Source organism: Heterodontus francisci, chromosome 17 (genome assembly GCF_036365525.1).
Source record: "Heterodontus francisci isolate sHetFra1 chromosome 17, sHetFra1.hap1, whole genome shotgun sequence".
Taxonomy (NCBI): domain Eukaryota; kingdom Metazoa; phylum Chordata; class Chondrichthyes; order Heterodontiformes; family Heterodontidae; genus Heterodontus; species Heterodontus francisci.
In genome coordinates this window covers 83,352,510-83,369,329 of record NC_090387.1, presented here as the reverse complement: position 1 = coordinate 83,369,329, position 16,820 = coordinate 83,352,510, and the positions used below count along the sequence as shown (strand labels likewise).

Genomic DNA, 16,820 nt, shown 5'->3' with positions numbered 1-16,820 from the left:
AAGGGTCCGCACAGTGCAACGGGTAGGCTGTGCGCAACAAAGAAAAATGAGAGGGAACATTATCAGTGACCGCACTAGACTGTAGCTTTGCACTCTACCTCTATTGAATGTTAAAACATTTGCAGGAGGAACTGACCTCTCATGTTCAGAAACTTCCACAGTAATATTTTACAGTGCTGACTACACAGACCAGGGATTGAACGTGGGACCTTTCTGGTCCGCTTTGCTTAGTACCATCCAATCATCCTATTTAGAGAGCTGTATTAATCTTGTCTTCCTTGTCATTCTCAGGACTGCCTGCAGCCTCTCAGTATGCAAGCACTTCCTGCACAACCGGAATCTCTCTGTATAGTTGAGATGGGGGGTGCAGAAAAACAGGATGAGCTGGGAGAGAAGGGTTCCATTGGCTTCTTGTACTTAAACATTGGTTTACAGGTGAGTAAACTCAACAGCATGAGTCAGGGAGTGTTAGTGGCAATGAATTGTGTAACTTTCTCAGTGTTGCGCTAGACATTGAATGTGTGATGATATTCATCATAGTTAATCATTCACTGAGGGACTGCATTATGTTTGTTACATAGAGTAATCTTGCAGTCTGTCGGTGATATTCCCTGCTACCAGCACAAGAGGCCTAAGCTGGGAAAGCAATTTCCCACCACCATTTGAAGGCTGAGTTTCTGTCTCGAAAAGAGAAGACTGAAGGATGACCTAATGGAGGTTTCCAAAAATATGAAGGGGTTTGATAGATCAGATGTAGAGAAGATGTTTCCACTTGTGAGGAGTCCAAAACTATGGGCAATAAATATAAGATAGTCACTAATAAATTCAGTAAGGAATTCATGAGAAGCTTTAATCAGAGAGTGGTGAGAAGGTGGAAGTTGCTACTACATGGGGTGATTGAGACAAACAGCTAGATGTAATTAAGGGGATGCTAGATAAGAGAATGGGCGGGAAAGGAATAGAAGTATATGTTGAGAGGGTGCATGGAAGTCAATAGAATGGGAGGAGGCGGAGTATGGTGCATAAACATAGGTGCAGACCAGTTGTGCCGAATGGTCTGTTACTATGGTATTCAGTGCAAGGCTGTAATCTAATGAGGATTCAAATAATAATATAAACCACTCAACCGTCGCTGCTCAGGTGGCTTTGGGGGTTCCAATTAAATCATGGCCCAGCACCAGACAAACATTGTGGATGGACAGGCGAATTGCTTCTCACTTCTCCTAAACTGGTCTGCAACCTGCTGCTTGGAGATGCACATGAATGACTTGTTGATTCTTTGGATACTCCTCTTCTGCTCACTGTGGACTGAGTCCCTGGCATCTGCTGCATGCTTTTGTGCCATTGCTATGACCCTGGAGCACAATTGAAATCAGAACTATGCTGTGTAAGGGTTTAGCGCGGCTCTGATTCTAGCACCTTCTGGTGGGACTAGCTGCAACGCAGCACTGTCACCCAGAGCGAGGGTCTGCTTTAGCTATGCACATGGGGCTGACTGCAAGTCTTTTGGTATAAATACAGATACTAGATGTGCTGCTGCATTTCTGTGTGTCTTCTTCCTGGCTGAGTACCTGTTTCCTGGCATAGTGTATTCTAAGATTTTCCTGTGATTCTTTTAGAATGGAGTGTTATTAAGAACAGTGTTGGACCCAGTGACTGGCGATTTATCTGACACGAGGACAAGGTATCTTGGATCACGACCCGTCAAGCTTTTTAGGGTCAGGATGCAAGGACAAGAAGCAGTGAGTGTGCACAATTGTATCCTTGACCTTCACGAGCTGATGGGTTGGCCGATAATGACATGAAAATTGCGAGTGCAGCTTTTGGTAGCATGCCCAGGACAGCAGATACTCACTGATCATAGTTCTCCAGCAAACTCTGCTGTTTTAAAAATGCTGGTAGCTGAAACCATTTGTTGCTTGTCCTTGCACCTGCAGAAAGTAATTTCTGTACACAGCGGTGTACCTCTGGCTGTCTGGATTTGCCTTTGTATTTCTTGTCTGGATATTTATAAGGGGTTTTACCAAATTAGGATCCTGGGAGCACTTTTGTGTGACTTTGGATCCTTGTGAAAGGAAAAAATATGGAAATGGTACTGTAATGTTACAAAATCTCTAGGGGTATTATTGTTTGATGTCATTATCCTCCAATTCTCAAAAGTGAACTTTAAAATGATGATACATTCAGTCCGTGTTTCACATGATAACTTATGATTACTGCAATGATTCTGATTTAAAGTTGGCTTGTTGATGTTCTCAAGCAGTGATTTCTAATCTCATTGCTATTCTATTTTAATTCTATATTTGTTTCCTTGACCTGTGTAGGTTTTGGCCATGTCTAGCAGGTCATGGCTGAGCTACTCTTACCAATCGCGTTTCCACCTGACGCCTCTGTCCTATGAAACTCTAGAGTATGCATCTGGCTTTGCCTCTGAGCAGTGTCCTGAGGGTATTGTGGCAATCTCCACCAACACGCTGAGGTAGGTTCTACCAAAAAAAAATGACCTGAACCATGAAATGGTCAAACAATTCCATGATGGCTTGAGTGATGGAAGATGGAGACAATTCCACCTCCTTTCGTGTTACAAATGGAGTAAAGCAAGGATGTGTCCTTGTGTCATCATATGTTTCTCATGGCTATCAATAATCTCGAAATAGTCAGACTCAAAGTCAGACTCGACTGATGGGCAGCACTTCAGCCTTAGACTGCAAGCTAAAGCAAAGGCGCTTGAAGAACTTGTTTGTGAACTCTTATTTGCTGCTGACTATACTCTTGGGGCCTACTCCCAATTTGATATGTAGTCAATCATGAACCACCTTTCAACACTTTCCTGAATTTGGCACGACTATCGACCTTAAGACAATGGTGATATTCTTCCAACCAGCCACAGGCAGTGATTGCACTCTACGAATGATCACTGTTGGTGACCATTGTCTTCAAGCTGTGAGCAGATCCATGTACCTGGGCAGTACCCTGTCTTTTTTATTATTCATTCAAGGGATGTGAGCATCATTGGCAAGAACAGCATTATTGCCCATCCCGAATTACTTGAGAAGGTGGTGGTAAGCTGCTGCCATGAACCGCTGCAGTCCAATATGATGATGATAAGGAGGGAGTTCCTAGCAACATTGAAGGAACCCGAAATAAGTCAGGATGGTGTGTAGGTTAGAGTGAAACTTGCAGATAGTGGTGTTCCCATGTGTCTGCTGCCCTTATTCTTCTAGGTAGTAGAGGTCATGAGTTTGGAAGGTGCTGTCAAAGGAGGCTTGGCAAGTTGCTGCAGTGCATCTTGTAGATGATATGCACTGCGGCCACAGTGCGCCAGTGATGGAGGGAGTGAATGTTTTTAAGGTAGTGGTTGGGGTGTCATTCGAGCAGGCAGCTGTCCTGGATGGTGTCCAGCTTTTTGAGTATTCCTGGAGCTGCACTCATCCAGGCAAGTGGAGAGTATTCCATCACACTCCTGACTTGTGGCTTGTACATGGTGGACAGGGTTTGGGGAATCATGAGGTGAGTTACTTGCTGCAAATTCCAAGCCTCTGACTTCAGTATTTACATGGCTGGTCCAGTTAAGTTTCTGGTCAGTGGTAGCATCTAAGATGTTGATGGGGGAATTCAGTGATGGTAATGTCATTGAACATAGATGCTGTCTTGTTGGAGATGGTCATTGCCTGGCACTTGTGTGGCACAGGTGTCTAGAAAAGTCCATATTGATGCAGAAGCATCTTGCAGAATTGCCAAAGCCAGCTCAGCTTTTTGCAAACTCCCTGGTTCCTTGGGGACAGGTATCAGACTGCAGACTAAGCTCCAAGTATAGAGGGCTCCTGAACTGATCCCTGCTGTATGGCTGTGAAACTTGGACAGCATATTCACACCATGTTAAAAAAGTGAACCACTTTCAATTAAGGTGCCTGAGACATCTAGTAACCAGATAGCAGGACAAGATCCCTGATACCAAAGTTCTTTATGCTTGGCATGCAGCTTTTCTTGTAGATGCTCTGATCACGAAGGCATGGTTACAAGGCCAGGTTATGTGGTACAAATGTCTGATGAACAAATCCTGCAGAAGATCATATATGCTGCACAAGTTGACACACACTAGGTTAGTTATTTAACAAGGTAGAATCTTTGTATCAGTCGGAGTTGGACAAGCTGTACTAGGAATTGGCTCCAATCCCATAGCTTAAAAGGTTGTAGTTAATGGATGTGGATAAACCTAGAGGTTTGCTACTAGTTGTGTCCCTGGAATCATTCCATGGCCTGCTACTGTTCACAGTCTTTATTAATGACCTCAATAATGTCTTTGGGGGTGTGGTCAGTAAGTTTCCAGATGACACCAAAATCTGCAAGGGTTAAGTTTGTATTCCTCTACTGTCAAAAGATTTTGATGTGCAAGGGGAATGGACCTCACAATGGCAAATGGTAGCTAACTTTGATAAATGTAGCGTCAGCACAGAATAAAAAGTGAACAACTTTTAAAATGATGATACATTCAGTCCGTGTTTCACCTGATATCTTGTGATTACTGCAATGTTTCTGATTTAAAGTTGGCTCATTACTATTCTCAAGCTGTGCTTTCTGGTTTCAATGCCATTCACTATTTTGATTCTATAGTTTGCATGTCCTTTGCAGTGTACATTTTGGTCATGTGCAGCACGTCATGGCTGAGCTACCCTTAACCAATCCCCAATTCCCCCTGATGATGTCTTCCGATGCAACTTTAGATGTCTTCCTTTGACCAGTGACCTAGTGTGAGGAGCTTTATCGAAGGTTTTCTGAAAGTCCAGGTAGACAGTGTGGACTGAATTTCCCTCATCAATTGAAGCAAATCAAAATTTGTAAGATAACACGTTTTAGTGCGATTCCATAAATTAGATTAATCCTGATCAAAGGGCTTTTAAGTTGATCTGTTGCATGAGTGTAGTGACAAAGGAGTGATGTATAGACTGCAAGGTTTCCATTTATCTTTTTGATTTCTTTGCAGAATCTTGGCTCTCGAGAAGCTGGGAGCAGTGTTCAATCAGGTTTCCTTCTCTCTACAGTACACTCCAAGGAAGTTTGTCATTCACCCAGAGAGCAACAACATTATTGCCATCGAGACCGATCACAATGCCTACACGGAAGCCACCAAAGCCCAGCGCAAACAACAAATGGCTGAGGTAACTGCCAGTCACCAGCTACAACTCCAGCTCAGTCCTGTAAACGCTAGTTCTTACTGCACAATATATGCTGAAAGACATAACCTGATAGTAAAATAGATTACTAAATGTCAACAGGAAAGTTGCTTCTTTGTATATATGTAACTGTTGGGTTCTTTTCGCAACTGTAGTTTTAAGTTACTGAATTGTAATGTCGCTAATTCTGTTCTGAATACGTTGACTATTCATTTAGTTTAGTTTAGTTTAGAGATACAGCACTGAAACAGGCCCTTCGGCCCACCGAGTCTGTGCCGACCATCAACCACCCATTTATACTAATCCTACACTAATCCCATATTCCTATCACATCCCCACCTGTCCCTATATTTCCCTACCACCTACCTATACTAGGGGCAATTTATAATGGCCAATTAACCTATCAACCTGCAAGTCTTTGGCATGTGGGAGGAAACCGGAGCACCCGGAGGAAACCCACGCAGACACAGGGAGAACTTGCAAACTCCACACAGGCAGTACCCAGAATTGAACCCGGGTCGCTGGAGCTGTGAGGCTGCGGTGCTAACCACTGCGCCACTGTGCCGCCCATTGTTTAAGAGCAGAAAATGTTGGATGTGTGGATCTTAGCATTAAATTGATTTAATATGTGTTAACACGTCATCAAAATATTAATGCTTCAGCGTTATCTGTTGCTAAGGAAATGGTGGAAGCAGCTGGAGAGGATGAGCGAGAATTGGCAGCAGAGATGGCAGCTGCCTTTTTGAACGAGAACTTGCCAGAATCCATTTTTGGATCCCCCAAGGCAGGGAGCGGACAGTGGGCATCTGTTGTTCGAGTAATGAACCCCATCCAAGGCAATGTGTATGATCAGATTCAGTTGGAACAGAATGAAGCAGCATTCAGGTATAACAGGTTTTAGCACAATAACTGCGTGATAAATTGAACATACTTGGCAGGTTACATGGTCTACAGCATTTTATCCGTACATGTTTATCTACCTGTACATACTTAATTGGATTTCTTTATTCCAACGGGGCACATGGCCTACTGGCTCAGTATCAATCTATAGTACTTGTCAGTGTACCTGTACAGACACTAGTACACGAAGGCTGTAAACTATGTGAAAATCTAGTTTATCTTAATAAAAATTTTGGCTTCCTTGGGTGTCAGTAGCTCACAAGTTTATTATTATTGACCAGGTATCTCATAAAAAATATGAGCATCTTTAACCCCTCTTTGACATAAGAGTTAGTTGCTGGGGAAGGGAATGTGTAGCATTAATAGAAAAAGACACAAATGCAATATTTGAATATTTTGAGTAGTTATTGCTTGTGGCTCATGTGCTTTTATTCCTCCACTATACTGTTGAGTGGGACTAAGTATGTGCACACAGTTGAACCATTCATTTGTTGGGTATTTATTGAAGTCATTAATATGTACTCATGTGGATGTATTGTGTTCCCAGTATTGCTGTTTGTAAGTTTGGGAATGGTGGCGATGATTGGTACGTGCTGGTAGGAGTTGGCAAGGACCTGATCCTCAATCCTCGTTCAGTTGGAGGTGGATATATTTATACGTACAAGCTAATCAACAATGGAGAGAAGCTGGAATTTGTGCACAAGGTGAGACTGTGGTGCCTATGGGAGGAAGCAGGCTGCAGATTGTTAAATTTATTTTATTTACTTCTAGTTACGTCCCATGGATTTCCAGCATGCTTATAGGGTGATCCTAATGCAGCTCAAAAAGCTGCCACCGTCTTTCTGTGTTTCTAATTTTTGTGGAGGTTTTCCAATTTACTTCACTCTGCCTCTTTCCATCCAGTAGCTCACTCCAGTGGTCATTCTTAATGTGTGAGCCTAATATATGTAGCACCAGGCAAATGGAGATTGCAGAGTTTCACAGCTGGGCCCAATCCTGCCTCACCTGAACTCTCTGCATGGGTACCTTACTACAGAGGCTACTGGCTAATAATCAGGAGCAGGAATCCTGGCTGATTTGTCCCTTCCCTAGTTGAGTGCTGATGTCCGTTGTAGCACCCCTACTGCTACCCTGCCTGAGCTCAGCTAACTACATGGACCAACAATCAAACCTGGACAGTTGTGGTCTGATTCCATTATGCTTTGCCTCTATCAAATGTTGTGCTACACCACTCTGGATAGATCTTCCTTGGTTCTTGTGATACTTTTCAGTGAGCTAAACACGGCTGAATAAAAGCTGCTTTTAATAGTTGCATGGTTTGTTTTTAAACCCAAGATGCTGAAACTCCTATTAAATAAAATGAATTATGGCAGGCAGATCGTTTATTGATTGGGATCTTGGTGGCAGATTGGGGTGGATTAGACATGGTTAAAATTCTCTCTCTCACTTAAAAAGGACTGAGACAAAAAGGTAATTAAATGCTAATTTGCTGGACATTGAAATTACTTTCCCAGAAGCTGCTTACAATAAACAATTCATTATCCAGTTTTATAATTGAGCAACATCTTGTACCTATTGTGCTGGATCCAGTGCCTTTCCCTCATGTTGTGAACACAGGAAAGCAGAGTCAAGAATATACTATGAGGGCCAGATTTTTAATTAAAAATCTGTCCAGGCAAGATTTTACCAAGCTCAGAAGTTTGAATGCAGGAGAGGAGAGAGAAGTTACTTAGTTTAAGTGAGGCAAGGTGACTCACTGATGCTAGTAAATGTAGCACGTTTGTTATTTGTTACGGTGTGGACAAGTGGTACTGATTTGAATTCAGTGAATATGGCCATAACTCTTGCTCTTTATGTTCACACTGAAATAAAGTGGATTAACAATGTTTGTCTGATCTTTTGATAAATATTTTCTTATCCTGCCTTTGGAAAGATTGGAGAGGTGCACAAGGGGCAACAGTTGAAAGATGTGACTATCTGGTTCAGACCACACTCCTGGGGTATGTGTTTATAGTTAGATATTGGATAGTATATGCACAGCCCTAATTACAAAATGTTTTGAGCACTCATGTATTCAAGAGAATATCTAAGACAGACACGAAATTTGTAACACACCTATACTGATAAGTGGTGGGGGGAGAGTGGGGTGCGGGCTCATGGTTCAAACACACTGCACTCAAGTCCATCATAGTTTGGCACCGACATCACAGAATATGCTTGAGTACATGAATCTTAATTGCAATTTATAGTACCCGTCCAAGACAAACATCTAAAGCTGTAGAATGTAATATTTGGCATTTAAGCAACTGAAGTAATTCATTACCTTAATATAAACAAAATTGTTCTGTTTGTGTCTTTATTTCTACTCTGTTCCATACAACCCCCCGTCTCTCTTCCTGTCCCTGCACTGCACTCCCCACTAGACATCCATTGAAGATGTTCCAACAGCCATCGCCCCTTTCCAAGGCCGTGTTCTGGTCGGATTGGGAAAGCTCCTGCGCATCTATGACCTGGGGAAGAAGAAACTGCTGAGAAAATGTGAAAATAAGGTAGAGCTGAGCTGTTGATGGTTGCTGGGGGTGATGGGTTTTTATGGTTATGCTTGAAACTGATAGCTGCTATTGGTCCAATTGTTCATGGCAACATAGTGCAATGGAACTAGGTACTGTTCTTGCAATTGTGATGGGAGGGACAGAGCACTTGACCATAGGAAAGAAAGTAGACTCCCTACTTGCACAATTTAGTATGACTGCTAGGGATGCATAGTACAGGGCAGGGGTGGGACGAAGAGAAAGCAGCAAAATAGAGGTATGTTTTTTAAAAAATACAGTGAAACCTGTATAGATGGACATTTCCAAAAGAGAGACACTTTGAGAGACCAAAAAAATTTGCAGGTAAAATATACGAGACACTTACTGATAGCCCTCCAAATTATGAACTTTGGACAGCCTTCAATGCACCAGGCCCTTTTACAATTTAAAGCATTGGACATGTTGCAAAGACGAACAGCTACATTGAGCTGGGTGGATGACTGGGGGTGGAAATCGCAATAGTGAACTTTGGTCTTCAGAGTGAAAAGCCCTTTCTACTTTTTTCCATGGGGGGTTAACAAAGTCTGCAGAGTGGGAGGCTCATAACTGAAGTAGCCAGTGCGAATGTGCTACTGATTTCTGCTGAAATAGGCCCAGGTGATCGCATTTAACTCTGGGCATCCCAACCCAAGTACAATTTCCCCCCCCCACCCCCCCCCCCCCCTGCCCAGCAGGGTTGAACTATAAATGGAGGCTTAAGAGCCCTCCTGGGTTTTAATAGGATGTCTATGTGCAACTGTCTTTTCATGTTCCAGCAATGTTCTATCCTGGGAAATTGCAGCATGTATTTGATCAAGACATTGTCTATCAATAAACTTCCAGTGAAGAATCCAGAAATGTGTCTGCGTCCAAGCTTTATATGATTTCAGAGTAAATGTTTTTAATCTAGATGTGCAGAATTACTAAATGAGTTTTGTATATGCAGGACTTGAATATCAGAAGGGCTGCCTGTGCAGGAACAGTTTGTTGCTTCTGAGTGTTCTGATCTTCATGGGGAGTTGGGTACCAGCATTTCATGCATTTCAGTTTTTCAGACACTATCAAAACTTGATCCTTTTCTGTAATGTACCCAAATAAAGTCTCCTTGTATGTTTCTGATACTTCTAATTTTTTGCTGCTTTGATTGAAAGTTAGAAACTTCACTGCACTTGCTCCATTGGTGTGTCAACAATTGGAGAGGGGAAAATAGAGATAGAGGGAGTACAGGGTGTGGTGGTGTGGCAATTACGATGCAACCCACAACATCTTTCTATAGGTGAAAGAGGGATGGTCGGTAGCAAACTAGGATATTAATTTCGAATTACATAAAGGATCTTATTGTGAAATGAACATCTGTAACTTTCTCTTTCTGCGGTTTACTTTCTTCAGCACATTCCAAATTTCATAGTAGCGATCCACACCATCGGACACAGAGTCATTGTCTCGGACGTGCAGGAAAGCTTCTTCTGGATTCGTTACAAACGAAACGAGAACCAGCTGATCATCTTTGCTGATGATACGTTACCCCGCTGGATCACCACGGCTTGTCTGTTGGACTATGAAACCATGGCTGGTGCTGATAAATTTGGCAACATCAGCGTGGTAAGTGAAATACTGGGCTTTGTCCATTCCTGCAAACTTGTGCAGCCAGCTGAGATATAATTCTTAGTTAAGTGCCTGGTCCTTTTAGGCACACTGGTGTGGGTGCACACTGAAAGTGGTACCATTTGATTCCGCAGTGGACCCTCTGACTGACGATAGAACTGATGTAAAGGAATGCAGTTGGGTGAGGGCATTTAAAAAATTTTGTCTTAGGATGTGAGCATCGCTGGCAAGGCCAGCTTTCATTTTCCATCCCTAATGGAGTCTGAAACATTGGCTGTAAGGTATGACTTGGTGAGTATGACTATGTCAGGCTGTTGCTTGACTAGTCTGTGGGACAGCTCTCCCAATTTTGGCACAAGTCCCCAGATGTTAGTAAGCACTTTGCAGGGCCGACTGGGCAGGGTCTGCCTTTGTTGTTTCTGGTGCCTAGGTTGATGCTGGGTGGTCTGTCCAGATTTTTTGACTTTCCTGTAGCGGTTCGATACAACTGAATGGCTTGCCAGGCCATTCCAGAGGGCAGTTAAGAGTCAATTACATTGCTGTAGGTCTGGAGTAGCATGTAGGCCAGGCTGGGTAAGGATGGCAGGTTTCCTTCTCAAGGACATTAGTAAATCGGATGGGTTTTTATGATCGCCATTACTGAGACTAGCATTTTATTCCAGATTTATTAATTAGTTGAATTTCAGTTCCACCAGCTGCTTTGGTGGGATTTGAACTGCTGTCTCCAAAGTATTAGTCTGGGCCTCTGGATTATTAGTCCAGTAACATTACCACTACTTTACCATTCCTTTAATCAGTTTTCATAAGACCTCACCAGGGAATAAGAGCCGGTGATTATTAGAGTGTGGGTGGAGATAATGAGCCTTGCTTGGGTTGCTCGACTGTAAGCATTCAGTTCGTCTGTTATTTTGTGTACCATTGGAAAAAATAAAGAATGCACATTTGCCAGCTTGGCGTGGTGAGCCCGTTTACTTAAAGTTAAAAACACAAATGTTTCCCAACCAGGGGCAGAGGTTCCACATTTGCAGCCTGCTCCTGCCTGACTCCCTTCAAAAAAAACATACTCCTCTCACCCGCAGAGAACAAAAGAGTTTGAGTACTAAGGTGCCAGACATCTCCTGGGTTACCAACTGTCGCTAATGAATTGGCTTATTGTTTGGAATTTGTGCAAGACAGCTGTCCATCCTGCATTTAAACCCACCCTGCTCTATCTGAGGAGACTAATCTAGCATGGGATCTATGGGGAAAATAACTTATTTTCAGGCAAGCTTCTGTCCAAAGCATGCATTAAAATCACTTGTGTTTAGGTCTTTTGTTGTGCGGCAAGTGGCTGAGAAATTTCAAAACATGATTGCTACACGTTCTATTCCGTGGAAACATAGTGTACCTGAACACTTCAGCCAATGATGTTTTCAGGGTGGCTGCTGACAGGTTTCTGACTGACCTGACTCCTATGCCTTTTTTCATGTGGGAAAGTGTTAGAGATGGAGCTGAATCAGGCTGCTGTGTGCACATGAAAACCCCCAGCAACCCAGGTACATTTAATGTCATTGGGTAAGTAAGTCGGAACTGTTCTATTACAGTTGACCAGATATGCAAACTAGCGTATACCTGCATTTCAGCAGACCTTTTGCGTAGCCATTTATAGTGGGCCTGTTAGTGTGTGCACCATTTGCTGGCTGTATGCAACAGCTGGTGGAACAACTGTAACAAATGCTTTCTGAAACAAATGCTTTTTAGTGCCTTTTTAAAAAAAAACAGTTGTCCTGTAACTTCTGACAGACATTATGGCAGTCAGTGTTGGTACACAAAATGTTTGCACCACTTCAGTGATTTGCAAATGAGTACAGATTAATACACAACATAGGAAATAGGAGCAGGAGTAGGCCTTTCGGCCCCTCGAGCCTGCTCCATCATTCAACTAGATCATGGCTGACCTACCTCAATGCTATTTTTCCCACATTATCCCCATATCCCTTGATATCTTTACTATTTGGTAACTTACGACAGGTCTTTTTGGGTTATGGCGAACATTTTTAGTTCCCTCAACTGTTCTGATGAAAGGTAATGACCTGAAACGTTAACTCTTTTTCTCCACAGCTGCTGCCTGACCACCTGAGTATTTCCAGCATTTTCTGCCCTGTCTGGATATGTTGGTCTGTCATTGCCTGTAATTCTTATAGAAGTAGCTTGTTGAGCAAGATGGATTAAATAACAATAACAGCAACTTAGAGATAGAGAGATACAGCACTGAAACAGGTCCTTCGGCCCACCGAGTCTGTGCCGTCCAACAACCACCCATTTATACTAATCCTACGTTAATCCCATATTCCCTACCACATCCCCACCATTCTCCTACCACCTACCTACATTAGGGGCAATTTACAATGGCCAATTTACCTATCAGCCTGCAAGTCTTTGGCTGTGGGCGGAAACCCATGCAGTCACAGGGAGAACTTGCAAACTCCGCACAGGCAGTACCCAGAACCGAACCCGGGTTGCTGGAGCTGTGAGGCTGCGGTGCTAACCACTGCGCCGCCCAACTTGTATTTATGTAGCATTTTAGACCTAGTAAAATGTTCCAAGATGTTTCAAAGAGTTATCCAACAAAATTTGATAATTGAGTCAAATGAGGTATTTGGGTGGAGACGTAGGTTTTAAGGAGCAGCTTAAAGAGAAAGAGAACTTTGAGGAGAAATTCCAGAGCTTAGTGCCTTGGAAGCTGAATGCATAGCTGCCAGTAGTGGAGTGATTAAAATTGGGGATGTGCAAGAAGCCAGGATTGGAATTGCACAGCTATCTTTGAGGGTTGTAGGGCTGGAGGGGGTTACAGAGGTAGGAAGGGGCGAGGTCATGAAGGAATTTGAAGATGAGAAGTTTAAAATAGAGTCTTTGCATAACTGAAGCCAGTGTAGGTCAAGGAGCGCGGGGTGATGTGTGAACAGGACTTGGTGTGAATTTTGAGGCAGGCAGTATATTTTTAGATGAGCTGAAGTTAATGGAGGGTAGAATGTGGGAAGCCACCCAGGAGTGCGTTGGACAAGTCAAGTCTAGTGGTAACGGATGCACGAATGAGGGTTTCAGCTGGAAGCTGAACTGACGCAGGGCAAAATTGGGTGATATCACAGAGGTGAATGAAAATTGGCTGTCTTCGTGATGTGGCTTTGTAGGGTCAGAAGGTCATCTCAGGGTCAAATGTTGTGAACAGTCTCTTTCAGCCTCGCACAGTTGCCAGGGACAGGGATGGAATTGGTGGCTAGGAAATGGTTTGTGGCGGGGACCGAAGGCAATGGCTTTGGTCTTCTCTATTTAGTTGGAGCCAAGACCAAATAATTGTGCTTAGATAATATCACTCAACTAATTCCGTCTTGCTTTGTAAGTCATAATCTCAGCACGTGCGATTTTTTTTGCCTTATTTTTAAAAAAAAGAGAATTCCCATCCTAAATTTTTGAAGTTATGCCAGCTGAAGAAATAATTGAGAGATGCGCAATCTAAACTCTCCTTGTCAAGTCTAGGAAATGTACACAGACAAATAACATGTTTTTCTCAAAGCCTATATGACTGAGGATTTCTCCCATGCAGGATATTTATAATGAAGCACAGATGTTTCTGCCTGAAATAACTCGACTCCTTAAGATATTGTAACTGGTAATTTAATTGACCTTAATGAAGATGGCTAATATATAAATGCCCATTTTAAATGTGGAAGTTTTAAGTGGCAGGGACTGGATTATAAATTATCAGACCCCTACTCATACAATCAAATCTGATATAATTTAAAACTGTTTGATAAACTAGTTGCAAATACATGTCAGTTGGTGGCGTATAGCAACTGTCACTGGTTCACTAGTCTTTCATGATTGACGGATTGTTCGCTATGGTTGCTTAGATTAAGTACATCTGAGCAGTGAAATGCTGCAGTCAGTATTTCTAGTCATATGTCTTTTTGGGAGGGGACATAGCAGAACATAAGCACCATTTATTAAGAATAAGCTCCAACTGTTGCAGGTAAGATTGCCTCCAAACACAAGTGACGATGTTGATGAGGATCCCACTGGGAACAAAGCATTGTGGGATAGAGGGCTGCTTAATGGAGCTTCCCAGAAGGTAAGGCAATATTTTTAAAGATAGAGGCAATTGCATCAAATGATTCTGGACATAGGCTTATAACACAACATTGGCAATATAGCTCAGGAAGAAAGACCGGACAGCTAGTGCGGGAAGTGGGATAAAGTCTCAGTGGCACATTTGGCGAAGTCTGAGCGGAGCGGAATAGGTATTCCATTCCCCACAAAATAATGTCCCTTTACTGTGATGACCACCGAGATTCAGGGGGTTGGGGAGAAGTTGGTTATTGTTTCTGTAACCATGCCAACGCGATGGAGACTTGCTGTTTAGTTACATTTTGCACTGCCAGACACTTCAGGCTGACAGCCACATGCAGTAAATTTTATCTGGTACAATGCTTATGGTCATGAGACTTTTCTTCCTTATGGCTTTTAGCTGCCAATAAGCATCTGTATACATTCATATTTACACAGTGATGAGGTTACTCAACCTTAGTTCTGGGGTGCAAACGCAACCAGTATCCTGCATCAGGATCACTCTGCACCATGTATGGATGAGATGTGGACCTGTGTCAAAGAGAGGCTGGCCACTTCCCAACAGTAAGAGAAGGGAAAAGGTCCAACATTTTGATTTTAACAAGGATCTTGGCACACTGCATGTTAGCTGGGATTTCAGCTTTGCTGAAATGGGAAAAACTGAGATGAAATGGCACTGTGTTATGGCCTGGTTCAACATCCCAAGGCTAGACCAGGCAAAGGCAACCTCTAAATGGAGATGTATGTAGCAGCAGGTGTGCCGAGAATCACAGGTAAAGTGGAGGTTTGCTACAAATGGAGTATATATTGTATACCAGTGCAATAATCATTTATCATTAGGCTGATGCCATAGGAATATTGGTTGGCATCACAAACCTAAACTCCAAGTCTGGTTGAAGATGGAACTTATACTTTTGATTTTATAATGCCTTGGCTGATGTGATTTTATTTTCCTCTTCCTGCTGTAGCCACTCTATCTAGGAGGATAGGTCCATAATGATGGCAATAGCTTGCTTACTTAGGAACCAATAAGACAAATCACTTCAGCTGAAGTGCTTCAATGTTGTTACCAATCTGTTTTTTGCATAATGTTAATTTATCGCCTTAAATTAATGCTGCCGCCACCAGAGAAAGGCCTGTAATCATTGGCTTCATACTTTCTTCATAACCCAAATTTGGAAGGACAGAGTATGTACATTTGAGCTGCTAGATGTTTTTCATACTTTCACGTGGCATTGTGTGATCCACCAATACACTCCACGGCAATCGTAGTTCGATAGCCTGCTCTCCGGGATTTTGGTCGTGCTTCTCTGACTACCTGAAGGCAATCAGGCAACTCGCCCACTATTTGATTCAGTGCCTCTGGAAACTGCCCATATGGGGGAAATCACAGAAACAAGTGTTTGGACTGGCCTGTATGTGGGATTGGTTACTTGCAACTCTTCAACATGAGGTCAGGGCCCGAGCAAGAGGGGAAAGTCTTTGTGTAATTGTGATTGTGTTCTTTGTTCAGGCTGAGATCATTGTTAATTACCATGTGGGAGAATCAGTACTTTCACTGCAGAAGACCACATTAATTCCTGGTGGTTCAGAATCGCTTGTGTACACAACACTGTCTGGAGGCATCGGGATCCTGGTCCCATTCACATCACACGAGGTAGGGGGTCAGATACTATTATCATTATCAGCTTTCCTTTGGAGTTTTGCTGCTACGATGCCTGCTTGGTGTTGAGATCTGCTTTCTTGAAGTTGAGGGTACAAGCGGTACAGTTCCATGCATGTGTCTATGAGCCTAAATAATTATCAATCTACCTGGCTATGCATAGCATCATCTAGTAGGTTTTGCCTATTGGCAATCAGAAATGGTGATGCTCGCTGGCTGGTTTTTCTCTTGTGCTCTGTCTCTCTCTCTCTCTGTCTCTCTCTCTCTCTGTCTCTCTCTCTGTCTCTGTCTCTCTCGCTGCCATGCCAATGAATATAGGGTTCAGCTGTTCTGGGTGAGATCAGCTTACTCAGTTCAAATCTGGCACATTTCTGGGCTGTGATGCTCAGTTCCACATTCCTGTTACTAAATCAACCACTAAAGCTTGATGTTTCTGTATGTAACCACTTAGAAATTGCACTATTAGCAGCTAATTTTTGTTTTAGGTTGTTTAGATACATCAGATTCTCAATTTGTTTGATTTCGGTGTATGTTGAGGTACAATTTAATGAATGAGCTTTTTGTATAACAAACAGCAGGTTAAAATAAATACAGTCCAATTAAGCATGTTACTACATCTGTTTAGAACAGCTTCCCAAGCACTGGGCTTGGGCAGAATCTCATGCCTTTGCCAGTGGACTTAGTGAGTAAACTCTTGTTTCCTGGTAGCCGTACATTTTCTTCCACACATCCTGAGTGATGGTAAAAAACCACCTTGGTTTTAAGGGAAGGGCATTTGTTAATGTAGATCTTGTACTCAGACAT

General features: G+C 42.7%; 1 protein-coding gene across 2 annotated transcripts in view; it reads left to right on the top strand.

Moving 5' to 3' along the window:
- The window catches only part of sf3b3 (splicing factor 3b, subunit 3), a 54,055-nt gene that overhangs the window by 30,482 nt on the left and 6,753 nt on the right, over window positions 1-16,820 (top strand). For both annotated transcript variants that reach the window (XM_068049776.1, XM_068049777.1), the window contains exons 16-25: window positions 292-435; window positions 1,620-1,742; window positions 2,325-2,479; window positions 4,985-5,159; window positions 5,854-6,059; window positions 6,622-6,778; window positions 8,498-8,623; window positions 10,034-10,246; window positions 14,259-14,357; window positions 15,867-16,010. In XM_068049776.1, coding sequence (XP_067905877.1) covers window positions 292-435; window positions 1,620-1,742; window positions 2,325-2,479; window positions 4,985-5,159; window positions 5,854-6,059; window positions 6,622-6,778; window positions 8,498-8,623; window positions 10,034-10,246; window positions 14,259-14,357; window positions 15,867-16,010 — 1,542 coding nt within the window. The remainder of the gene's footprint in view (window positions 1-291; window positions 436-1,619; window positions 1,743-2,324; window positions 2,480-4,984; window positions 5,160-5,853; window positions 6,060-6,621; window positions 6,779-8,497; window positions 8,624-10,033; window positions 10,247-14,258; window positions 14,358-15,866; window positions 16,011-16,820) is intronic.